Below are 20893 nucleotides of genomic sequence, written 5' to 3'. Positions count from 1 at the left end.
TATCAGTCACATAACCAAGGTACCAAGTACAGTATTATCACGTTGATACACCAGTTCTCAGATCCCTAAAGGGCAGCAACATCAAGCCTAGTCAGTATCAGATAGGCGACCATTTGGAAATATGAGGCGCTGTATATAGGAGGACATCAACACCTTCCTGCAAGAACTATGTTGTTATCTCTCCTGACTAGGATATACATGTGACTAGAAACCATTTGTGCATTTAATAAGTCAATTCCATCAGCCTAGGGTGAATGCACCTGACTGAGGGGCTCATACAGGATGTCACATATTTGGGGAAACAGCAAGCCACAATATTAAGTATAAAAAAATAAAAAAGCCTGATGTAAATAAGAACATTTTTTTTTATTATAATTGTTATTGAGTTCGATGAAAAATGGCATAATGATATAGGATGCCATTTGTATTTTAACAAATGAATCAATTTCATTTGATACTAATCTATTTATATACCAATGAAAGTTAACAGGAATCACTAGAAATGTACATTACTAAAATATTTATTACATCAGAATATGTAGTCAATGAAATTAATTCGAATTTCAATTTTTTTTTTTTTTTTTTTTACAAAGAAAATTAATCATTTCTGTAAATGACTGGCTCATATATATAAGAAAACATAATTCACATTTATTAATTGGATGATGGCGGTACCAAAAGTTTTTTTTTTTTTACAAAGTTACTACTTATCAAGGCCTGGAGGCCACTCGAGGATAAGGGTTAAAAGTTCTTGAAAAAGTGAATTTATGAGTTTAACAGTTATTAGTTAAAAAGTAAACAATAAATATATCTTATAAGTAGCCTGTGTTTGTTTCAAAATGAAAATATTAAATATTATTGTTTGTTTTATGAAAATATTAAAATCATTTGTAAATCATACATATTAAGCTTAAAGTGAAAGATTATAGCAATGTGCATCCATAGAAGCTAGTGGAATAAGAAACTGTATTACAATGAGTAATAATTGAGTGAATTGATGAAAATCACTAGATCAATGAGTCAAATGAGCTAGAACAAAGGAAGCAGGGAATAGATCAGACAATTCTGAAGAACACATGCTATAATAGTATTTAAAGAAAAGACAGACTAGCAACATATGAGAAAGAGAGGTTGTAGATTTATAGAGAGAATAACCTTCAGTGTAAGAAAGCATTTAGATTGACAGAGAAAACAGGCTTCACAATAAGCAAAAAGAGCAATGGATCTAATATACAAACTTCAAAAAAATATTTGATGCAAAAATAAAGACCAAGAAATTTCAGAAGTGATTACTCTTCAAGCCATTCAGGAGAATCTCTGGAAGAAAAGGAGCATGTTTATGGCTGAAAGATATGAACCGAGTTACCTGGAAGCTTTAATATGAATTAGATATTGTTGAATTAATATATTTTTCCCTACTGTCTCCCTCGTTAGACCAGTTAGACTATGGTGTCCAAGCCCCGGATCTATATCTTATTTGATATTCAGCATCTAGAGAGTTCGAAGACTGGCTACTCGAATGCTGCAGGGTCTATCAGATCTGCCTTGAGAAAGCAAACTCAAAATGCTTAATCTTTTTCACTTTAAGTGCCGACAATTACAGGATTTAATTTTGGCCTACAATCCCATAAATATACTTCAGCATATTATTCACTCCAACACCAAAAAAAGGTCTATGCATACGCTACAAGAAACTATTTCACTGCTGATTTTGATCGAACTTGAGGGGAGCTGCTTTTTTAATTAGAATCCCTGGACTTTGAAAGAGTTTCAAGTAAGGTAATAAATGCCACAACAATGCAACAATTCAGGATGAATTTGGGAAGGTGCTGGGCTACTGTATCTTTTTTTCTTTCATTCTTTCTCTACATGACAACTGAAGTACAATTTTTTATTTTTATTTATAAACTGAATTAATCTTTTAAAGTTTAACTATGACTGTGCCAAAATTCAATGGATTATATGCTATGATTGACTGTTGGAATAACTATTTTTTTAAAGTCAAATAAATCTTTAAAAATTAGTTTTACTTAAATGTAATCTTCTATTTACAAAATGTTATAGGGTAAGCTAATATACCTATTCCAGGAATAATGGACTTACCAAAGTTACATTTAACACATTAATTAATTAATAGCAATTTATATCAGTTATTGTCCTAGAATCATGGCATGTAAATACACTTTTAACCATACCATGGTGTTGGCTTTGATTATAACTGACCTGCAACAATACTGGTAGCAAGCGATTTGAAACTTACACCGCCTACAACACTGCCGACAAGCGATTTGAAACTTACACCGCCTACAACACTGCCGACAAGCGATTTGAAACTTACACCGCCTACAACACTGGCAGCCAGAGATTTAAAACTTACACCGCCTACAACACTGCCGACAAGTGATTTGAAACTTACACCACCTACAACATTGTCGGCAAGCGATTTAAAACTGGTTTGTTTTTAGTCTAATAATAGGTTACTTTTGTAGACAGGTCATTTCTATTTTGTATAATTAAAAAGGTATTTAGTTGTTAGTTGGATTCTGAATAAAATGTATAAATTAAAATATATATAACATGTATGAATACATGCGACATACAAAATGTTTATGGAGAATTTATTTGGGCTGTTCATAGTAGTCAGTGTAAGTTGGCATTTTGATTATGGTGGGAGGGGTTTATTAAAGTATTGTACTCTTCAAAGAAATGAGTAAAATTATCATTAGGTAGAATTATTGAAAATTAAGCAAATTGATATTCACTTAGTTGTAGGGTACATTTAGAATTATAAAGAAGGGAAGGGTTTATTATCTTTTATAAAAATTGTATTGGTGTTTGTATGTCGGAATTAGTAAGAGTTATAAATAAAAGTCAGTGAATTAAAAATAATGATATATGTAATAATTATATATTGTAAATGTAAATAATCATATGTTGTAAATGTTGGAACACAATGTGAAGGGAGTGAGAGGATTTAATGAATGGAACGTAAAAATTTGTTATTTTCATTGTGAGACTATTTGAGAGGATTAGTTTCTTCAAAATAAATGTAATTATTTTTACAAGGGAGACGAAATAAACACATTTTATTGAAATTCGTTTTAAGCGTTTCAAATGACGAACGTAGAAGATTTGTTTAGGAAGTGCTGTTATTTTTCTATTGAAATTGTAGATGCACAATAAATACTTATAAATACAGATAATATATTTTGTGGATGCAAGTCTGAATTATTGTTAAATAACCAGTTGGAGTATGAGATTTCAACAACCTTAAAGCCATCCTTTAGAGAATTTATTACTAGATAAATTTATATAAAGTGTTTCCTATAGTGATGAGAGACCTTATGATTAGATGATAAAAATGAATAAGATAGAATTATGTGCATGAATCACCATGAATAAATGAACTGAATACAATAGCATAGGATTTCTCCTTTTAAATCAACTGAGACTAGTTACCTGATGATGCTGGATTTTGAACCATGTAAGCATATATGTAGCCAATAAGGTTTGTATAAATCAAGAAGTTGTACAATACATATACACACATACACACACACACATATACATACACACAATGTAAAACAAGAAAAATTGATGAAAATAAAAATTGAATTACAATATTAATTCTTGGTTAATATTTTCATTTATTCTATTTTCACCATTGTTTGTTTTTCTTAACTACTCTATCTAGTATGTTGTGCTTTTAATTATCTTGATAAGTTTTAATTTTAGGATAATATTTATATTCATAATTTTATTTATATTACACATGTGTATATTAAAATGATTGCTTTTGATTTAAAAGCCAAAAGATTGATCATTGTATTGAGCAATTTAGGGATTTTGAAAATAACCTATTAAGCATATCAAAGGATATTAAATTTTATTATAGAAGAATGTTTTGTTTTTTTATCTATAGCAAAAGGAATAGGGTAGTTATTGGTTCCCAATTGTCTATGAATAAATAATCATAAATAGGCCTATTATGTTCAGCCAATCAGATACTCTCCCCTCATAAAATTTACACTTATTCAGGAAGAAAATGTAAAGATAAATATGGTCACATGTTAGTGGTTAGTAATAATTGGAACTGAAAGAATAGATAGAGGCAACATCACTGACCTCTAGCCGCTGGTCAGCAAGGCTGTGTTCCTGCTCTAATTTTTCCAATTCCAAAGTTGTCGCTGCCAATACCGCTGCTTGAATATTCAGTTCATGTTCAATGCCTTCACGTTTCAACTGTTCTTCTGCCAAGAGTTGTTCCTGTTTTTTCTTTAAATTTTCTAATTCTTCCCGTTTCTGAAATTCTTCTTTCAAAACTCTGGAATAAAATTTTTTAAAAAATACATTAGACAAAAGTAATTTTATTGCCTTAATGGTTGGGTTGTTTTATGTTTATGTTTGGCATATAAACTTTGGCATGTTTGGCATATAAACTCTTTGGGTTATTTAAGTCCAAATTCAGTCATTTTGGTGAAATTTTATGTTTTAAATGTTTGTTTGGTCTGGGTTTGGTTGTTTTATAGAGGAAAATGGTTGTTTTTATTTTTTACTTTGCAGAACATGATTGAGTTGTGCAAAGGGAAAGGAAAAAATTGCAACGTTTAGTGCTTTTTCGGTCAGGAAGCCAGCACCTGATTTTTTAGCACCAGGGCATATGAAGCAATAGAAAAAGAAATTCTTTTATATACTTTACAATTTCTAGTATATAGAATGTTGACATTTCACATTCTGTTCATGATTACAATAAACTCCAAAACTGAGGCAGCAAAACATGGAACCATCCTTTTTTTTTTTTCTTTTTTAAATCATCCCGGTGATCATTTTGTGACATTACATTATTCTATAAGCAATGGTACTTTTGCAGAATAAGGACCATGCTATTGTCAGAATTTTCCAGACAGTTTACATAAGCTCATTATTTGGATTTTTTTTTGATTACTGTTCTCATCTTGAGTATTATTAAGAATAGTAGTCTGAAGAATCCAACTAATATGATTAACCAAATCCTCATCTCAAATTCAGAAACTTGAATGAAATTGAAACAGCTAGTATTAAAAAAAAAAAAAATGCTCTCAGTTTATTATTAAAAAAAACATTTGGATTTGAATACAAAACATCAAAAAGAAGAAATGTTTGCTTGCTATAGTTTGTTATTCCAAAAATATTTGTTCATGAAACTTACCTTACAATGAGTTTTTTTTTTATTTGAATTTTCTTAGTTTTGTAAAAATTGTCCAATAATATATTTTCTTCATAAAGAAGTTGCTATCATTTTTCAATTTTTCATTCAATTATCTTTGTAATAACAGAAATAGTATTCTTTTCATTGAGAAAAATTGACCATTTGCACAAAAAAAAAAAACCCAAAAAAACTGAAGTTTTACATAAACTGCACAAAAAATTCTGGCAATAGCATGGTGTTTATTCTGTATAAGTTGATCTTATTAAATCTTTCTTTGAATACATACGAGATCCATTGCTCTTCCTGCCTTTTTGTAAAATAGGTTCTCTATATCGCTCTAATCACTTTCTCACACCTGAAGCTATTTTATATTTCTATAAATCAACTATCAGACCATTTGCAACCTCTCAACCACAGAAGAGACGTTGCGAGCCTATCCTTGTTTTATCGTTATTTCCATGGCAGGTGCTCGTCTGAACTCCAATCTCTGGTCCCCCCTCGCCAATCTTTCACGAAAAACACCCGTCTAGCCGAATCCACTGTGAAAAATTTCCCCCACTCTTTATCTGTGCCTAAATCAAAATGTGGATTCCATGAACAAAGCTTCTTTCTTAGAACAGCGCGCCTGTGGAACTCTGTTCCGTCTGCCTGCTTCCCACCTGACTACAACTTGGATGTGTTCAAGTCCAACGTTAACAAGTTCCTAATGAACCGCCCCCTTAAGTAAACACTTCATCAAATCTCCACACTAACGTAATGTACTTGCAATAACCCTTATCCCTGAGTGGCTTCCGGGCCTTGATAAGTGGTGACCACTGTGTAAAAAAAAAAACTTCTCATATTTGGGCTGGTAAATCTGATTTGAAGGTCCATAATAAAGTGCAGAAATGTATCTGCGATTTCATTGGCTTCACTATCTTCTCTGCAACCCCTCTCTCACAGACGTGATATGGTTAGTCTCAAGTCATTTCTACAAATCAAATACTGTTATGGCATGTGTTCTTCAGAAATGATCTATTCTCTGCTTCTTTTGTTCCAGTGAAATGCTGAAATTTAACTTGGCGAATAAAACTAAAAAAATCTGTTGTTCGTATTAACACGCACAAAAAATAACTCCAATTGTGTAAAGCAATCTTCTCTTTATTTCTCAACTCTTCTTTGTCGTCACAAAATCACAATTATATTCTGACCATTCCAGAAAAAAAAAAAAAAAAAAGTCTTTATATACAGACTTTTAATTGTGACAGTACCATGATTTGCATATCTTTATTCCCTTCTCTTTTCCTTGTACTGGATGGATTCCGGGTTCAAATAGCAGTGGTTCTTGTGTACATACATCATTTTATAACTTCAGTGTTGTTCAATTCTGCTAAATCTAGCTCGTTTGACTCATTGGTCTAATGGTCTCCATCAATTTGTTGTTTTTAATACTTCATTGTAATACAGCTCTTTTCTCAGAACCACAAGCTTGTGGAACTTTTTTTCTTTTTTTTTTTTTTTTACAGTGATCACCACTTATCAAGGCCCGGAAGCCACTCAGGGATAAGGGTTATTGCAAGTACATTACGGTAGTGTGGAGATTTGATGAAGTGTTTACTTAAGGGGGCGATTAATTAGGAATTTGTTAACATTGGACTTGAAGACATCCAAGTTGTAGTCCGGAGGGAAGCAGGCAGACGGAACAGAGTTCCACAGGCGTGGAGTTCTAAGAAAGAAGCTTTGTTCATGGAATCCGCATTTTGATTTAGGCACAGATAAAGAGTGGGGGAAATTTTCCACAGTGGATTCAGCTAGACGGGTGGTTTTCGTGAAAGATTGGCGAGGGGGGACCAGGGATTGGAGTTCAGACGAGCACCTGCCATGAAAATAACGATAAAACAAAGATAGGCTCGCAATGTCTCTTCTGTGGGAGAGGGGTTGCAGGGAAGAGAAAAGGGCATCCCCCACTAAACCACGAAGTCTATTTTGTACTCTGTCAAGGCATGATAGGCTGTTTTTGGCAGCTCCTGCCCAGATATGGCAACAGTATTCCATCCTTGGACGTACTTGGCTTTTATATAGAGAATTGCATCAGTACTGCTTACAGTTTTCCCCTACTTTTAAACTTGGTCTTTCCAGGACTAAGTTCAATAGGCATCTGCTGTTTTTGTTATAATAATCTTTCTTCCTTGTTAGCTCCTTACATAAAGTGGCTTCACAGCTTGTCTAGAGCGATTTCCTAAAATAAATTAAAAACAATAAACACTTAAATAAGTAAGCCTGACTATAAGGTGAAAATAATCCATAAAGTGAAAACATGATCATTTGCTTCATAATTAATGAAGCACAGCAATGCACTTCCCACCCTGAAATATAGCAAACTTCTATAGTCAACATCAGTTGATTACAATATGGTAATCTTCAAATCCAATGCAAGTAAGTTCTTATTTAGTCATCCCCTTAAATATTCACATTCTACCCAATTTCTACCAATAACGAATAGTTTTGGTAATCACCGTTCATTCATTAAGTCTTACCCTTGAGTGGTTTCGGACCTTGTAAAAGAAAACAGATGAATTTAACAAGAGAAATTTCAATAAATAACAAAAGTAACAGGAATGGAATTGTAAACAAATGGCAATCGGTCGCAATTCAGAATTTATGATAAATGCAAATGCAAAAGGATGAAACAATTTGAGTTTTAGCGGCAAAGAAATATTTTATTATATTAGGTAATGAACGAATTGAAGGGAGAGTTTTGTTTTAGTTACCGAGAGATTCACTTGGTGAGAGATCGTTTATTTTACATCCTGGGAGCAAAGAGGACACTACGGCTGAAGATGTAAAAAAATTAGCAACGAGGACTTAGCATTGCAAAACTGATCGCCATGGGGACATGAAACAGAAATGAGATTTTAAAGTTGTCTTGTGTTAACTGCATGATGTTACTTGATTATGTGAAAGGTCCTTATTTGCAGTGTCCCCAAAATGAGTGCTAACTGCTAGCAAACAAAGAAACCAGCATGCAACTCAAGGTATGCCCCTTTGTCCGTGTGCTATGCAGTCCTGATATTATTGAACTGTTTGTTATATAAGTACACATCACACCCACACATGTATTAACACATTAATATAATATATAATATAATAAGTACAGACAATTATAGACACCCTATAACAATGAATTGATATAGTATACATACATATAAGCAAACAATATTAGACGGTTATGTAACAGGTCGTTGTCACGTATAATATACATATGTGACAAGACATGTCATATGACTATATAACATGTTTGATATAAAGAGTTGATTTGCCCTAACGTTGAAGATTATAAACACTATGTCGGCATCGGCAACAAATTGGAATGGGAATGGCTAAACATAGCTTCGTCCAACATATCCATACCACCGTAGATGATTGCAAGGCAGTGCTAATTCCAGTCAGGACACCTTCAGCCTTAATAGCAGAGAAACGGACTAATTGTTGTCAAGATACACACCACAAATTCACCAAACCATAGCCATGTCACCCGTCTGCATCTTCAGAAAGGCTGAGCTAATGGGTTGGTTGGTTGGTTTTTGTTTTACGGCATATCAACCCTTTTCAGGTTATTTAATGCCGAATCCAAAGATTTAAGAAAAATTTTTTCAAGTCCGTTTCTATTTAACCCATAGTTGGGACCCTAACAGGTATTACCACTCTGGTTCAGAGTGAACCTGAGAGCAATGGTAATTAAAGGGTGGCTCCACACTCTCCAAAGCCTGCAAGCTGGGGCCTCACCATTGGATATAGTTTAAGGTCATATCCAGAACCTAGATCCTATCTGAGAGCTCATTGTCCAAATTTTCGGTTTAACATTCACATGCAACATGAGTTAGAATAAATACATTGAGGACATTGCCAAGGCTGCTATAAAGAAGATGGGTTCCCTTTACTGAGCTAGAAAACTACTTACACGTGAGAGTACTCTATATTCTATATCTTTACAAAGCCACCATTCACCCATGCACGGAGTATTGTTGTCACATCTGGACTTGTGCATTTACTGCTAGTCTATTACTTTTAGTGAGGGTTCAAAATGTTTGAAATCTAAAGGCCCCACACTGTCTGCCAAGCTTTAATCTCCCTCTCCCATAACCACAATGTTCATCCTTGTGGCTGTTTTAAAAGTAATACGCTCTAATGAACTCATAGCATTTGTGCGATCTCAACGTGCAGACATTCGATAAATAGGACAAACAGCAAAATCTTTTAAGAACTTTAATATTGTATATCTTTGTTGCTTTTAAGAACTTTAATATTGTATATCTTTGTTGCTTTTAAGAACTTTAATATTGTATATCTTTGTTGCTTTTAAGAACTTTAATATTGTATATCTTTGTTGCTTTTAAGAACTTTAATATTGTATATCTTTGTTGCTTTTAAGAACTTTAATATTGTATATCTTTGTTGCTTTTAAGAACTTTAATATTGTATATCTTTGTTGCTTTTAAGAACTTTAATATTGTATATCTTTGTTGCTTTTAAGAACTTTAATATTGTATATCTTTGTTGCTTTTAAGAACTTTAATATTGTATATCTTTGTTGCTTTTAAGAACTTTAATATTGTATATCTTTGTTGCTTTTAAGAACTTTAATATTGTATATCTTTGTTGCTTTTAAGAACTTTAATATTGTATATCTTTGTTGCTTTTAAGAACTTTAATACTGTATATCTTTGTTGCTTTTAAGAACTTTAATACTGTATATCTTTGTTGCTTTTAAGAACTTTAATATTGTATATCTTTGTTGCTTTTAAGAACTTTAATATTGTATATCTTTGTTGCTTTTAAGAACTTTAATATTGTATATCTTTGTTGCTTTTAAGAACTTTAATATTGTATATCTTTGTTGCTTTTAAGAACTTTAATATTGTATATCTTTGTTGCTTTTAAGAACTTTAATATTGTATATCTTTGTTGCTTTTAAGAACTTTAATATTGTATATCTTTGTTGCTTTTAAGAACTTTAATATTGTATATCTTTGTTGCTTTTAAGAACTTTAATATTGTATATCTTTGTTGCTTTTAAGAACTTTAATATTGTATATCTTTGTTGCTTTTAAGAACTCTAGGAGATTGTTAGGGTTTACTTTGTAAAAGGTCTTTTCAAACCGTTTTCTTTGGAATATTTTTTGTGTATTTGTTGGAAATGTTTACAATTTATTAGAAAATGTTTTATGGTATAGAGTTCCTGACATGGAATACAGATTAGAGCTTCTTTACCATTTAGCATGTGTGATAGCAGTGTGCCCTCTGAAGTCTTGCTATTACTACTGCTTCCCTTGTCATCCTATTAGATTTTGTCTCCCGTTTTTTTTTAAGGTTGAACTTAATTCAATAGAGTTTGTTTTTGTATGAATTCCATGATTCTTGCCATTTAAATGATAGATTTGATTTTTTTTGGTACTTGTACAGTTTAAATGAAAATAGCGAAAAAAAAAAAAAAAAGTTATATTGTACGTATCTGTTTTTGTCATGAAGATCTCCGAAAAAAAATTTCACTTAATTTGATCGAGTATTTTTTTTTTTTTTTTTTTTTTTACAGCGGAAAAACACATTTTTACGAGAGTGCAATGAAGATAGCTATCTTTGAATTTTTTTAACACACGGGGAGAACTTAGTTTAAAGTGCTGACACTTCCTCTCCATCTTTAATACTAGCTTTTCTTCCTAAAATTCAAAACATGACAACCTTTTGCTCAGTATCATAACAAATGTTTTTTTCGCTGTAAAAGAAAAACTACTTGATCAAATTGTGTCAGCAGAGTTATCAGGACCTGAATATCCAGACCTTCATGATTTAGAGTCAAGTCTTAAATGGTACAAGGTACACCCTCATTGTAATTGTTTGATTATGTGATAAGTAGTTTCTTACTGATGTGTTTTTTTTTTAATTTTCAACTACCGTGGAATTTCCATGTGTTCTGCTAGTAAATAAAATTACAGATGTTATTGCATAGCGAAACATGGCTGTAAGGACCCCAGAATTATGACATTTACTTCTGTAATATAGATTTTGTTAACTTACTAGACCTATTGTACCCACACCCACCCACTCATCTTACCTTGTCTGTGCAATCCGTACAAGTTCTTCATCTCTTTTTGCTTGTCTCTCTTCTTTCAATAGTCTTTCTAATTCTTCTTTTATCTCTTCCAATTCCCTTAAGTGGTCTTTGTCTGCTTCTCTTAAAGTGGATTCTAATTGGAGTTTTGCTTCAGCTTCTGCTCTTGCCTAAAGAAAAAAATTAAATTCTTCATTCGTAGGTCTAAGTGAAGATATTTAAATAAAAAATACACAGGAGAAAGAAAAAAAACATTTTATGTAGCGTAACACATAATGGATAGTAGACATACTGTTACATGATAAGGGCTGTCCCCTTTTCATGTAAGTATAAAAATGGAGAATTTAGTTTAAAATGAAAATGAAATAGCATAGGCGAAATTCGAACTCGTAATCTGGGTTTAGAAATAGATTACGTGTAAGAATTTAAAAACGTAAAACAAACATTTGTTTAGAATATAGATAAATATTTCAAGGAAAGAATGTGAACTCTCAAGTTTGTTATGAAATTTTAAATTGAAAGAATGCAGCTTATAAGATAATGTTTTTAACATACTAGATAAATAGGTTACTGAGAAATAGGAAAAGTTTTGGACACATATGTCCATAACACGTGAAAGAAGGCACATGTTTTAACATGTGTATGATGTCACGGAAAATAGAAAGTTCTAGGAATAGAGAAAAACTTTAGTTAGAGTTAGTCAGTCAGTGAAGAAACTCGGAGGGAGTCAGACGTCTAGGAGCAAGACGTCACTTCAAGGAAAAATGTGAGACTTAATTTTTGATGATGGAATCACGGCCGTGTGAAGAATAAACCATCAAGTGTTTTTTGTAAAGCTCGTCTTGTGTTTATGATTCTTATACAAAGGTAAAGTCCAATTGTATTATATATTTGTGTTATATGTCTTTACATACACGTCTCAACATCATCATGTCCGAACTGTCTGAACAATATGTCCTCACTCAAAGAGCTTTCTTCTTCTTCCATTCAACACAATTAAGGAATGAACTTTTAATATATAAGAATCTCTCATAACATGAACAATCTATCTAAGTTTCTTCCAACATATCTCTCTAAGTCTCTTATAAACGAACAATCTCTCTCTCTCGAAGTCTTTCAACATCCCTCACTGTAATAAGACTCCTTCTAAGCATCTCTCTTTAAGACTCAATCTTTTAATAAAACTTAATGAAACCCCTATATAACAATACCCATGACTTGTAAGATCAAATATTACTATTTGCCCTACTTTGATTTCATTAAAAAATTCATTAACTGTGACGTATCTGCAATAATCTTCCTGCATAATGAAAAAAAATCTGTGCTGAGTTGGTCTCTATATATCTGACTTGAATTGAATAAGAAAATGGTCACCAAAGTTTGGAATAAAATTCTGTCTTCTCTAGAAGAAGAATATAAATCAATCCTTAGATTTTTGAATTTTTGAAATTAGGGATGATTGTATTATTCGGATTAATTGAACTAATAATATTCTCATCTCGAGTGTTATTTGCAAAACGTTTCGATTGATGTCACCTCCAAACTTCTTCAGGTGTATGTTGCCATGTTTGATAAAGAAAAAAGAGGTATAAGGTTTCGTATTTATTATATTGTAATCTATAATATAAATCTCATCTGTGTTTAAATGTATGTATATCTGTATGTCTGCCTAAAACTTGACAGAGGTGACTGATTTTCACAAGACCAATATTGTTTTGAAACTCGATCCTTTGGATGACAAATATCAAAAAATTGGCTAAAAACAATTCCTTCGCCCTCAACTGGGCACTTTTCTACAGGGAGGGGGGGGTCGTTTTTTTCGCCAATATTTTTTAAAGTTATCTCCTCTTTTCAATTGACAAGCCTTAATTTAAACCTTCACTTCTGGTTTGGCGATGGGCGCAACAGCAAAGACGTTACTTTCCCCCCCCCCCTTCTTCGCAGTACAGGTTTCAGCCTGCCTGACTAGGATTGTATTTTACATTAAGTATTTCTTTTTTCCAAATAATGCAGGTTCTCACACATGCTGGAGGATCTCCTCCATAATTTTCACATTTGGTTGTTCGATCGCATGAGTCTTTGTGGTGGTCCAGGTCCCTCACCCCACATTTCTTGCATACTGACTTCCCAGTAGATTTTTCTTTGCAATATCCAGATTTCTGATATTTGTAGCATCTGAGGAGGTATGGGATATGAAGTTCTACTTTTATAAAAATTGTAATTAACCTTTATCTCTTCTGGGATCATATTTGAAGAAAAGGTTTCAACAAACATGTTGGTATTTCTCAAAGTAACTTCTTTTTTAAATGGTTATTCTTTTACAATCTGTAATTCTTTGATTCTTTAGCCCAATTTTGATTTCATCAGGGGTACAGAGGTAGGTAGAATTCCTGACTCTCGACGACTCTTGAAGGTGTTCAGTGTTTGATGGGCCTATACTTTTATTTTTAAGTCATGGAAAATTATTTATGTAGAGATTCTGGCTTTTTTTTCTTCAATCAACTTCTACTGGTAGTATTCTATTTTTTTTTTTAATGGATTTTTTTCCTCTATGGATTCCAAGACGATGAATTTTTTAAGTCCTAGTTGGTATTTTTTTGGTATGGTTATCTGTTTTCAATATGAGGTCTCTTGTATGGGTTAAAGAAAGTCATGAATTATTATTCACTAGCGAGTTATTCCCACCCTCCCAACCAGACTGGAGTTTATAAACGGGATCCAACAGGGGAGGAAACTCCATTCACCTCGACACACCAGGAACTTCTTTGCAAGACAAGAAATACAGAGCACCTGTCTCCTCCCCTATACATCATCCCATAATATTGGTGCACAAGTGGATGGCCATGCAGTCATGTCCGGGTCTATGGGACTTGGGCCATTGATTGACCTTCAGCGAGCACTTTCTAATATCCACTTGCATATATCTGATAATTTATTTGTTCTATTTAAAATGGGATACTTTTAAGGATATAAATACAAGTCTGGTAAGAATGTTCTGTGGATACGTTTTGGAGTAGATCTTAAAGCTTGTCCAGCTAATTGATCAGATTGGGCCACTCCAACTACCCATATAAGCCCAGGTAAGGGACAAAGTGGTATGTTCAGAAATAAAGGTACTTAATCCTACCTTTAAGTCGCTCAACAATCAGGTTGGTTGGTTGTTTTTGTTTTACGGCATATCAACCTATTTCAGGTTATTTAATGCTGAATCTAGTTATTTTCAGGAACGATTTTTAAGGAGTATATTTGCTTAAGTCAGATTCTATTTAACCCATAGTTGGGACCCTAACAGGTACTACCACTCCGGGTCAGAGTGGACCTGGGAGCAATGGCAATTAAAGGGTGGCTCCACACTCCCCAAGGCCCGCAAGGTGGGGCCTCACCATCGGATATAGTTTTAGGTCATATCCAGGACCTCAACAATCAGGAACCCATCTCTAAACATTACAAGTTGCCACCCAGGGCCAACAGATTACCCCATTAATTCTTTTACTCTCTGCAGGCAGAGAAGTGCAGTCAGCATATTCTGCAGCCTTGCTGACAGGGTGGAGGGAACAAAATGTATTAGCAAAAGAGGCTGTTTGTAATATGGATAATAAAGTGTTTGCTAAATAAAAAAGAAAGAAAAGACTTTCTTCTGTAAAATTTTAAAGAAAATTATTTCCCCTAGTTGTGAGTGGTCTTAAAGCCAGGACCCAGTGTTTGTAGTGATAAATTATTCTCAAGAATTAGTTATAATTGGTATGGGTGTGTAGAATAGAGAGTAGAGATAGAAAATAACCATTTTGTTAGATTCATTCAGACACAGCTAACCTAACTTTAATAAGGATTGCTAGATTTTGAATGTAGAAGTACAGGAACATAAATATGTAAAATGGGATGGTAGGTACGTATCAGTGGGAAATTAATAGAGTCCAAGTTGGTCGTGAGTCTATTCCTACCTCGTATCAATATTAATAAAAACCAAGGAGAAACACGTGTCTACATTGATATTTTGATTCGATTGATATTGATTTGGTGTGAATCCAACATCAGAAATAAATTAAAAAAAGTGAGTATATGCAGCGATATGTTAATTTTCTTATTGTGTTTTTTTCCTGGGGATGGGGCATTCTACCGGATGCCAAACATTCTCCCATTAGTTACTCCAACTGATAGATCTTTTTAAGATTCTAACTGTCCCTTTTATTAATTACTTATGTATTACTATGTGCGTTTGGACATGCCTGTTTTTGCCAACTGAATAGAAAATTATTGGTACAGAAGAGATTGCATGTATAATCCAGAAAAAATAGATCTTATGTAGTTGCTTCATTTATGAGACAATTATGTGTTTGTCATGCATAGTAAAAAGACTTATTTGCCATTTAATTTACATGTGTTTGCAGTGTATGTAGATACACATGTGAAGCTATGTTCTTAACATTCACCAACCCAACATCGTATCATAATTTTTTTTTTTTTTTAATTTTCCATTCTTGTTTTAGCCATGTTATTGTCTCCCACATTTCTGAGCGGCGAGGATGAGCACTGGTTCAATAGTACAAAAGACATTCTATAGATATGATTTGTACTCCGGGCATGTGATAAATTTACCCACATGTAAGAATCTAGTAGTGTTTGTATGAAAAAAAAAAAAAAAAAAAAACACCGCAAGAAAAACATTGCAAAAAAGATTATTGTAAAAGTAATTGGAAAAAAAAAATGTAAAAAATATGCAAGAATCTAGTAGTGTTTGTATGAAAACAAAAAAAAAAAACACTAATATTGCAAAAAAGATTATTGTAAAAGTAATTGTAAAAAATTGTAAATAATTGTAGAATGTAAATATTTTTTAAAAAATGTAAAAAAAAAAAAGTTTTGGAATAAGAACAGAAAACGAAATACTGAATTTCAATCAAAATGGTTATATCAAAATTAGTAAAATATCCAAAAATTACAAAAAATGATATAAAAAATAAATCTATAAATATAAAAGCGAAAATGTATGTATGTGTGTTCGCTTTTTCTGTGTGTCTACAAAAGGCTTCTTTCAGAGAAGCGGTCACACGCTTCACAACCTTTTAAAATTTTTTATATCACATATAAATCGTAATATCTCACACTTAACAACGAAGCTTGCCGGTCTATTTAATTTGGTCGATTTCAGGAAGATAAATATTCAATATTTGTCGCTCGCCGCATGTGGGTTAGTCTTTTTCCTATAAGATCTTGGGGGTGGGAAAAAAGCTTTTAGCAGTAAATGAATACTATCCCACAGTCAAACGTGACCTCATTAACTCATTAAAACGGGCACCTGCTAAATCCAACTAATTAAATAAATTCAAACGTGTTTCTGTTAGCATCTCGCGGTGGGGCAATGGTTAACAGCGCACATTTTTTTTTTTTCACACTTTAATTTACAACTTTGCCTCAACGGTTCGGGTTCGATCCTCATACTTATTTTTTTTTTAACCCCCCGCCCCCCCCCGAACACCCGGGCAATGCTGGGTACCCCTCGCTAGTTATTAATAAAAATGGTTTAAAAATTTGAAAGTTAACTTAAATAATAAACAGAATAAACACGGGAGGTAGTTACAGCCTGCCTTGCTACATTCCCCCCCCCAAATATAATGGCGGCTGAATGAATCGGGAAATTGTGAAAGTTATGTAATAACGTAGAAATACGTTAAACATAACAAACCGATAACATTTGTTTGTCATGAAAATTTACTTTTATGGCTTTCAATTTTTGTTCTTTTTTCCAAAGAAATGACAAAAGTAATTACAAAAGAATCGTTAAAACAAATTGTAAAACTTTAAATATTTGCAAAACAAAACTTAAAAAAATATTAAAATTATGAAAAGCTTTTTAAAGAATTGAATAAGTTAATCTTTTGTTACACTTAAAAAAAAATTTTTTTTTTTTTTTCATAATACCTGTTTTTCTTCCATAAGCTCCTTCGTTTTTTCTTCAATTGCCTGCAACTCTTTCTGTCGCTGTAAAGATTCTTCGGCTTCTTTTCGGCGAATAGCAATTCGTTTGTTACTTCGTTTGGACAGTTCTAACTTTTGGAAATGGATATCTTCACCATCTGCATCAATGGCTTTTTGCAAAGCTAATTAGATAATAAATAAAAAGACATTTTTGTTCATTAATTTTAAAATATTTCATAACCTGTAACAGTCTCTCCAATTAAAACAGAATAAAATTATCAATGTCTTCTAGATTTTCAAATGTGAATGATTATTACATATTTGAACGTCCATATGGTTTCAAGCTATGAATATTTCACTATTTTTTTATTTTTATTTACTAGCAGGCCACCTGGCATTGCCTGGTCATAAAATATGCTTAAATATATTTTAATTAATGCAGATTTCGTATTTATTATTATAGAGCCAATTTTCATATATTGTATCTAATATATAGTGATTTTAAAAGTAAAAAAAAAAAAAAAGAAAAAAAAAAAGACGCCTGTGCCAACAGCTAGAATTGAAACAAAAACATAGCTCTCCAGTCTTATCCAGTGGCATATGACCTAAATACATACACATACAAAATTTGAAAAAATATAGTTTAACTTCGGGATATATATATATATATATATATACCCTTTCTTTTTAATGCCTTATTTTCCTCATTAAATTTGACATCATTTTAAATGCCTATATCTTCGAAACAACTCAGTGTATTCTTATGAAACTGGACAAACTTTATGTTAAACATCATAAGTTTTATTTAACATTTCAACGAAAACGAAAATAAAGAATAAAAAAAAGATTTGTAGATTCTATGACCGATTTCATAAATTTCCAACAATGTTCAATACGAGCGCCATCTGTGACTCTGCACATATCAAAATAGTAATCAAACTTATGCCAAACACGCTGCAGCATGTCTTTGGTAACATTTTCCAGGGTGGCAGTGATTCTCTACTCGAGTTCTTCAATGTTAGCAGGAAGAGGAAGATAAATAAACATTAAACATAAAATTTTGAACTGTGAAAATTTGGGGTCATTTCAACGAAAATTGCCAAAATTGGCCTGCGAAATTACAAACTTTTTGATTGATTGTTTTCTGGCATATCAACCCTTTTCAGGTTATTTAATGCCGAATCCAAAGATTTTGAAAAAGAATTTTTCAATAAAATATATTTGTTGTTTTCAAGTCGGTTTCTATTTAACCCATAGTTGGGACCCTAACAGGTACTACCACTCCGAGTCAGGGTGGACCTGGGAGCAATGGCAAATAAGGGGTGGCTCCACACTCCCCAAAGCCTGAAAGCTGGGGCCTCACTATCAGTTATAGTTTAAGGTCATATCCAGAACCAAATTATTTTGGAACACCCTGTGTGTGTGTGTGTGTGTGTGTGTATATATATATATATATATATATACATACACACACTAGCAGGTTGTTCAGCATTACTCCGTCATAAAATACGCTTAAATATGATATTTTGATTAATGCAAATTGTATTTATTATATTATATAGGACTAAATATGTAGTAGTAATAATTTAAAAAGAAAAAAAATAAATAACTCATATGCCATCACCGAAAATCGAAACCAAAATGTTTAGCTTACAATTTACTTTTTCCTTTGATGTAAATGCCTGAACCATGTTTGCTGCAAGGCTAAAAATTAAAACATCAACCAATAGCTATCATGTTATGCATGCATACTCATAATGTTGTTCAACCTTAACCTGGCAAATTCCATTTTTTTTTTTTTCACACTTTTTTTTCCTCAGCTAAAACCTAAAGATAAAGTTTTTAATGAGTTTAAATAAGCTATATATTAAGTTTTATGTCTAGAGTAAAAACTGACTTGAGTTTGGTAGCCAAAATTTTTTTAACAAATAAATATATGCATACATAAATATATATAGAAAGAGGTTTGTATTTACTATAACCTTTTTACACAAATATTATGCAAGTATAAATCATGCAGAATATCTGCATAAATATAATTACACGTAATAGTTAACTAAAGATGATCATCTCATAAGAAAACCAAAAAAAACTAATAGGGAATTAATTAAAATGAATGTTTAGAAGAATATGCAAATTAGCTAGACCTTTTGCAGATGAATGTAATTCCACGACCTGTATATAACACTTGTTTTTTTCTTAAATAAAAAAAAAAGATGAGCCTTTTTTTTTTTCTTGGCATTCAGGCCAAGATCAAAGTGTGGTATCTATTCTGATGCTTCACTCAAGTTAATTGGTCCTTTGTCAATGTAGGGGAAACCTTTCATACTGGGACAATTATTTTTGGATACTGCTAGAGTGACCCCTTTTTGCCCTTTAGAGGAGCTGGTCCCCCCCCCATACACACATTAAAACAGACCTTGTGTCACATTTGCTTCTGTGGGGGGAGCAAATAAATACCTAAATAGAAAAAAAGGTTTTAATATCAATACACAAAAAATACAAATTCATGTGTGTGTGTGTGTGTGTGTATATATATACATATATATATATATATATATAAATGAAGAAAATAAGTTCTATACTCTCCACCTTCCCATAATTTATCACTTCACACTATTAGAGATAGCATTTTGTTCTCTAAACACATCGGTTGAAGACATCTTAAGAATATATTTTTTTTTTTTTTTAGTACTTGTGTAGAATAATAACTATTGTCAGAATTCTCTGGGAAGTTTACATAAAATGCTAGAGGGTGCAAACAAGTTTTCTTGGGTTTTTTTTTTTTGCAAATGCAGGAGAATTTTTTCAATGAGAAATATATAACTATCTAATAAGAAACCATAAAAATGCATAATGAACGCTTGTTTTTCACAGGAATATGCAAATTAGTTAACCTTTATGTACTCACTCATATTTTAAATAGAAAAAGTAGGTTTTTAAGATAAAAAAAATATTTTACTAATTTTTTCTGTACATGTAGGTACTACACACCCTTCATATTTTGTTAAGAGATGCTATGCATTCACTATTATTTATGCTTGTACATTTTGCATTACATTCTCAAGCTTCTCATATGGAAAATATCTATACATATAAATTCGTGTTTGTTCACAATTTGATTAATATATAAACAAGGCCAATTACTTTATTATTTCATTCAATCCTATATATAGTATGATTCTTGCAAAATATACGATTAATAGGTGACCTCATTTGCATATCAAATTCAGGAAAATCGTATGTTAGTTATTGTTTATAGTGAGAGAATTGTTTTAAGTGTTCTATTTAAATTTGTTATTTAAATTTGATTTATATTGATAACATTTAATTTAATTTATTTTTACCAACATCGATTTTTTTTTATAAACTGATTTGAGTTATTTCCCCTGGGCGCCAACTTTGTTGTTTTCTGGGGGTTTTTTTTTTTTGTTTTCTTTTTCGGCGGATAATCAAACTAAAAATATTTCACACAAACTTTCAAGCATTATTTTTGGAATTAGTTTAAATAAAATAATTTCCAACGTGATTTTGCAATTAATGTTATGGTCCAGTGGATTTTTATTTTAAAATAAACAATCCAATTTAACTACAATTCTTTATTTAAAACAAAAACAAAGTCTTTCATTTTTTTACCAGTTTTTTTTTCTTCACATTTTTTGACATTGTAACTGCTAATTTTTTTTTTCTTTTAATAACAC

The 20893-nt window shown here is 32.0% G+C and overlaps 1 protein-coding gene across 4 annotated transcripts in view; it reads right to left on the bottom strand.

Moving 5' to 3' along the window:
• LOC145268253 (differentially expressed in FDCP 6 homolog) overlaps positions 1 to 20893 on the bottom strand; it is a 143109-nt gene that overhangs the window by 22965 nt on the left and 99251 nt on the right. For all 4 annotated transcript variants that reach the window (XR_013864866.1, XR_013864867.1, XM_080123593.1 and 1 more), the window contains exons 5-7: positions 17196 to 17374; positions 11280 to 11446; positions 4126 to 4324 (exon numbers count right to left, since the gene is read on the bottom strand). Coding sequence is in view for 2 of the 4 variants with exons in the window: in XM_080123593.1 (XP_079979719.1) it covers positions 4126 to 4324; positions 11280 to 11446; positions 17196 to 17374 (545 nt within the window). In the remaining 2 variants the exon portion in view is untranslated. The remainder of the gene's footprint in view (positions 1 to 4125; positions 4325 to 11279; positions 11447 to 17195; positions 17375 to 20893) is intronic.

Source organism: Euprymna scolopes, chromosome 43, assembly GCF_053919585.1.
Source record: "Euprymna scolopes isolate OS-2025 chromosome 43, ASM5391958v1, whole genome shotgun sequence".
NCBI lineage: Eukaryota > Metazoa > Mollusca > Cephalopoda > Sepiida > Sepiolidae > Euprymna > Euprymna scolopes.
Note: the sequence above shows the minus strand (reverse complement) of the source record. Positions and strands in the feature narration are given on the sequence as shown.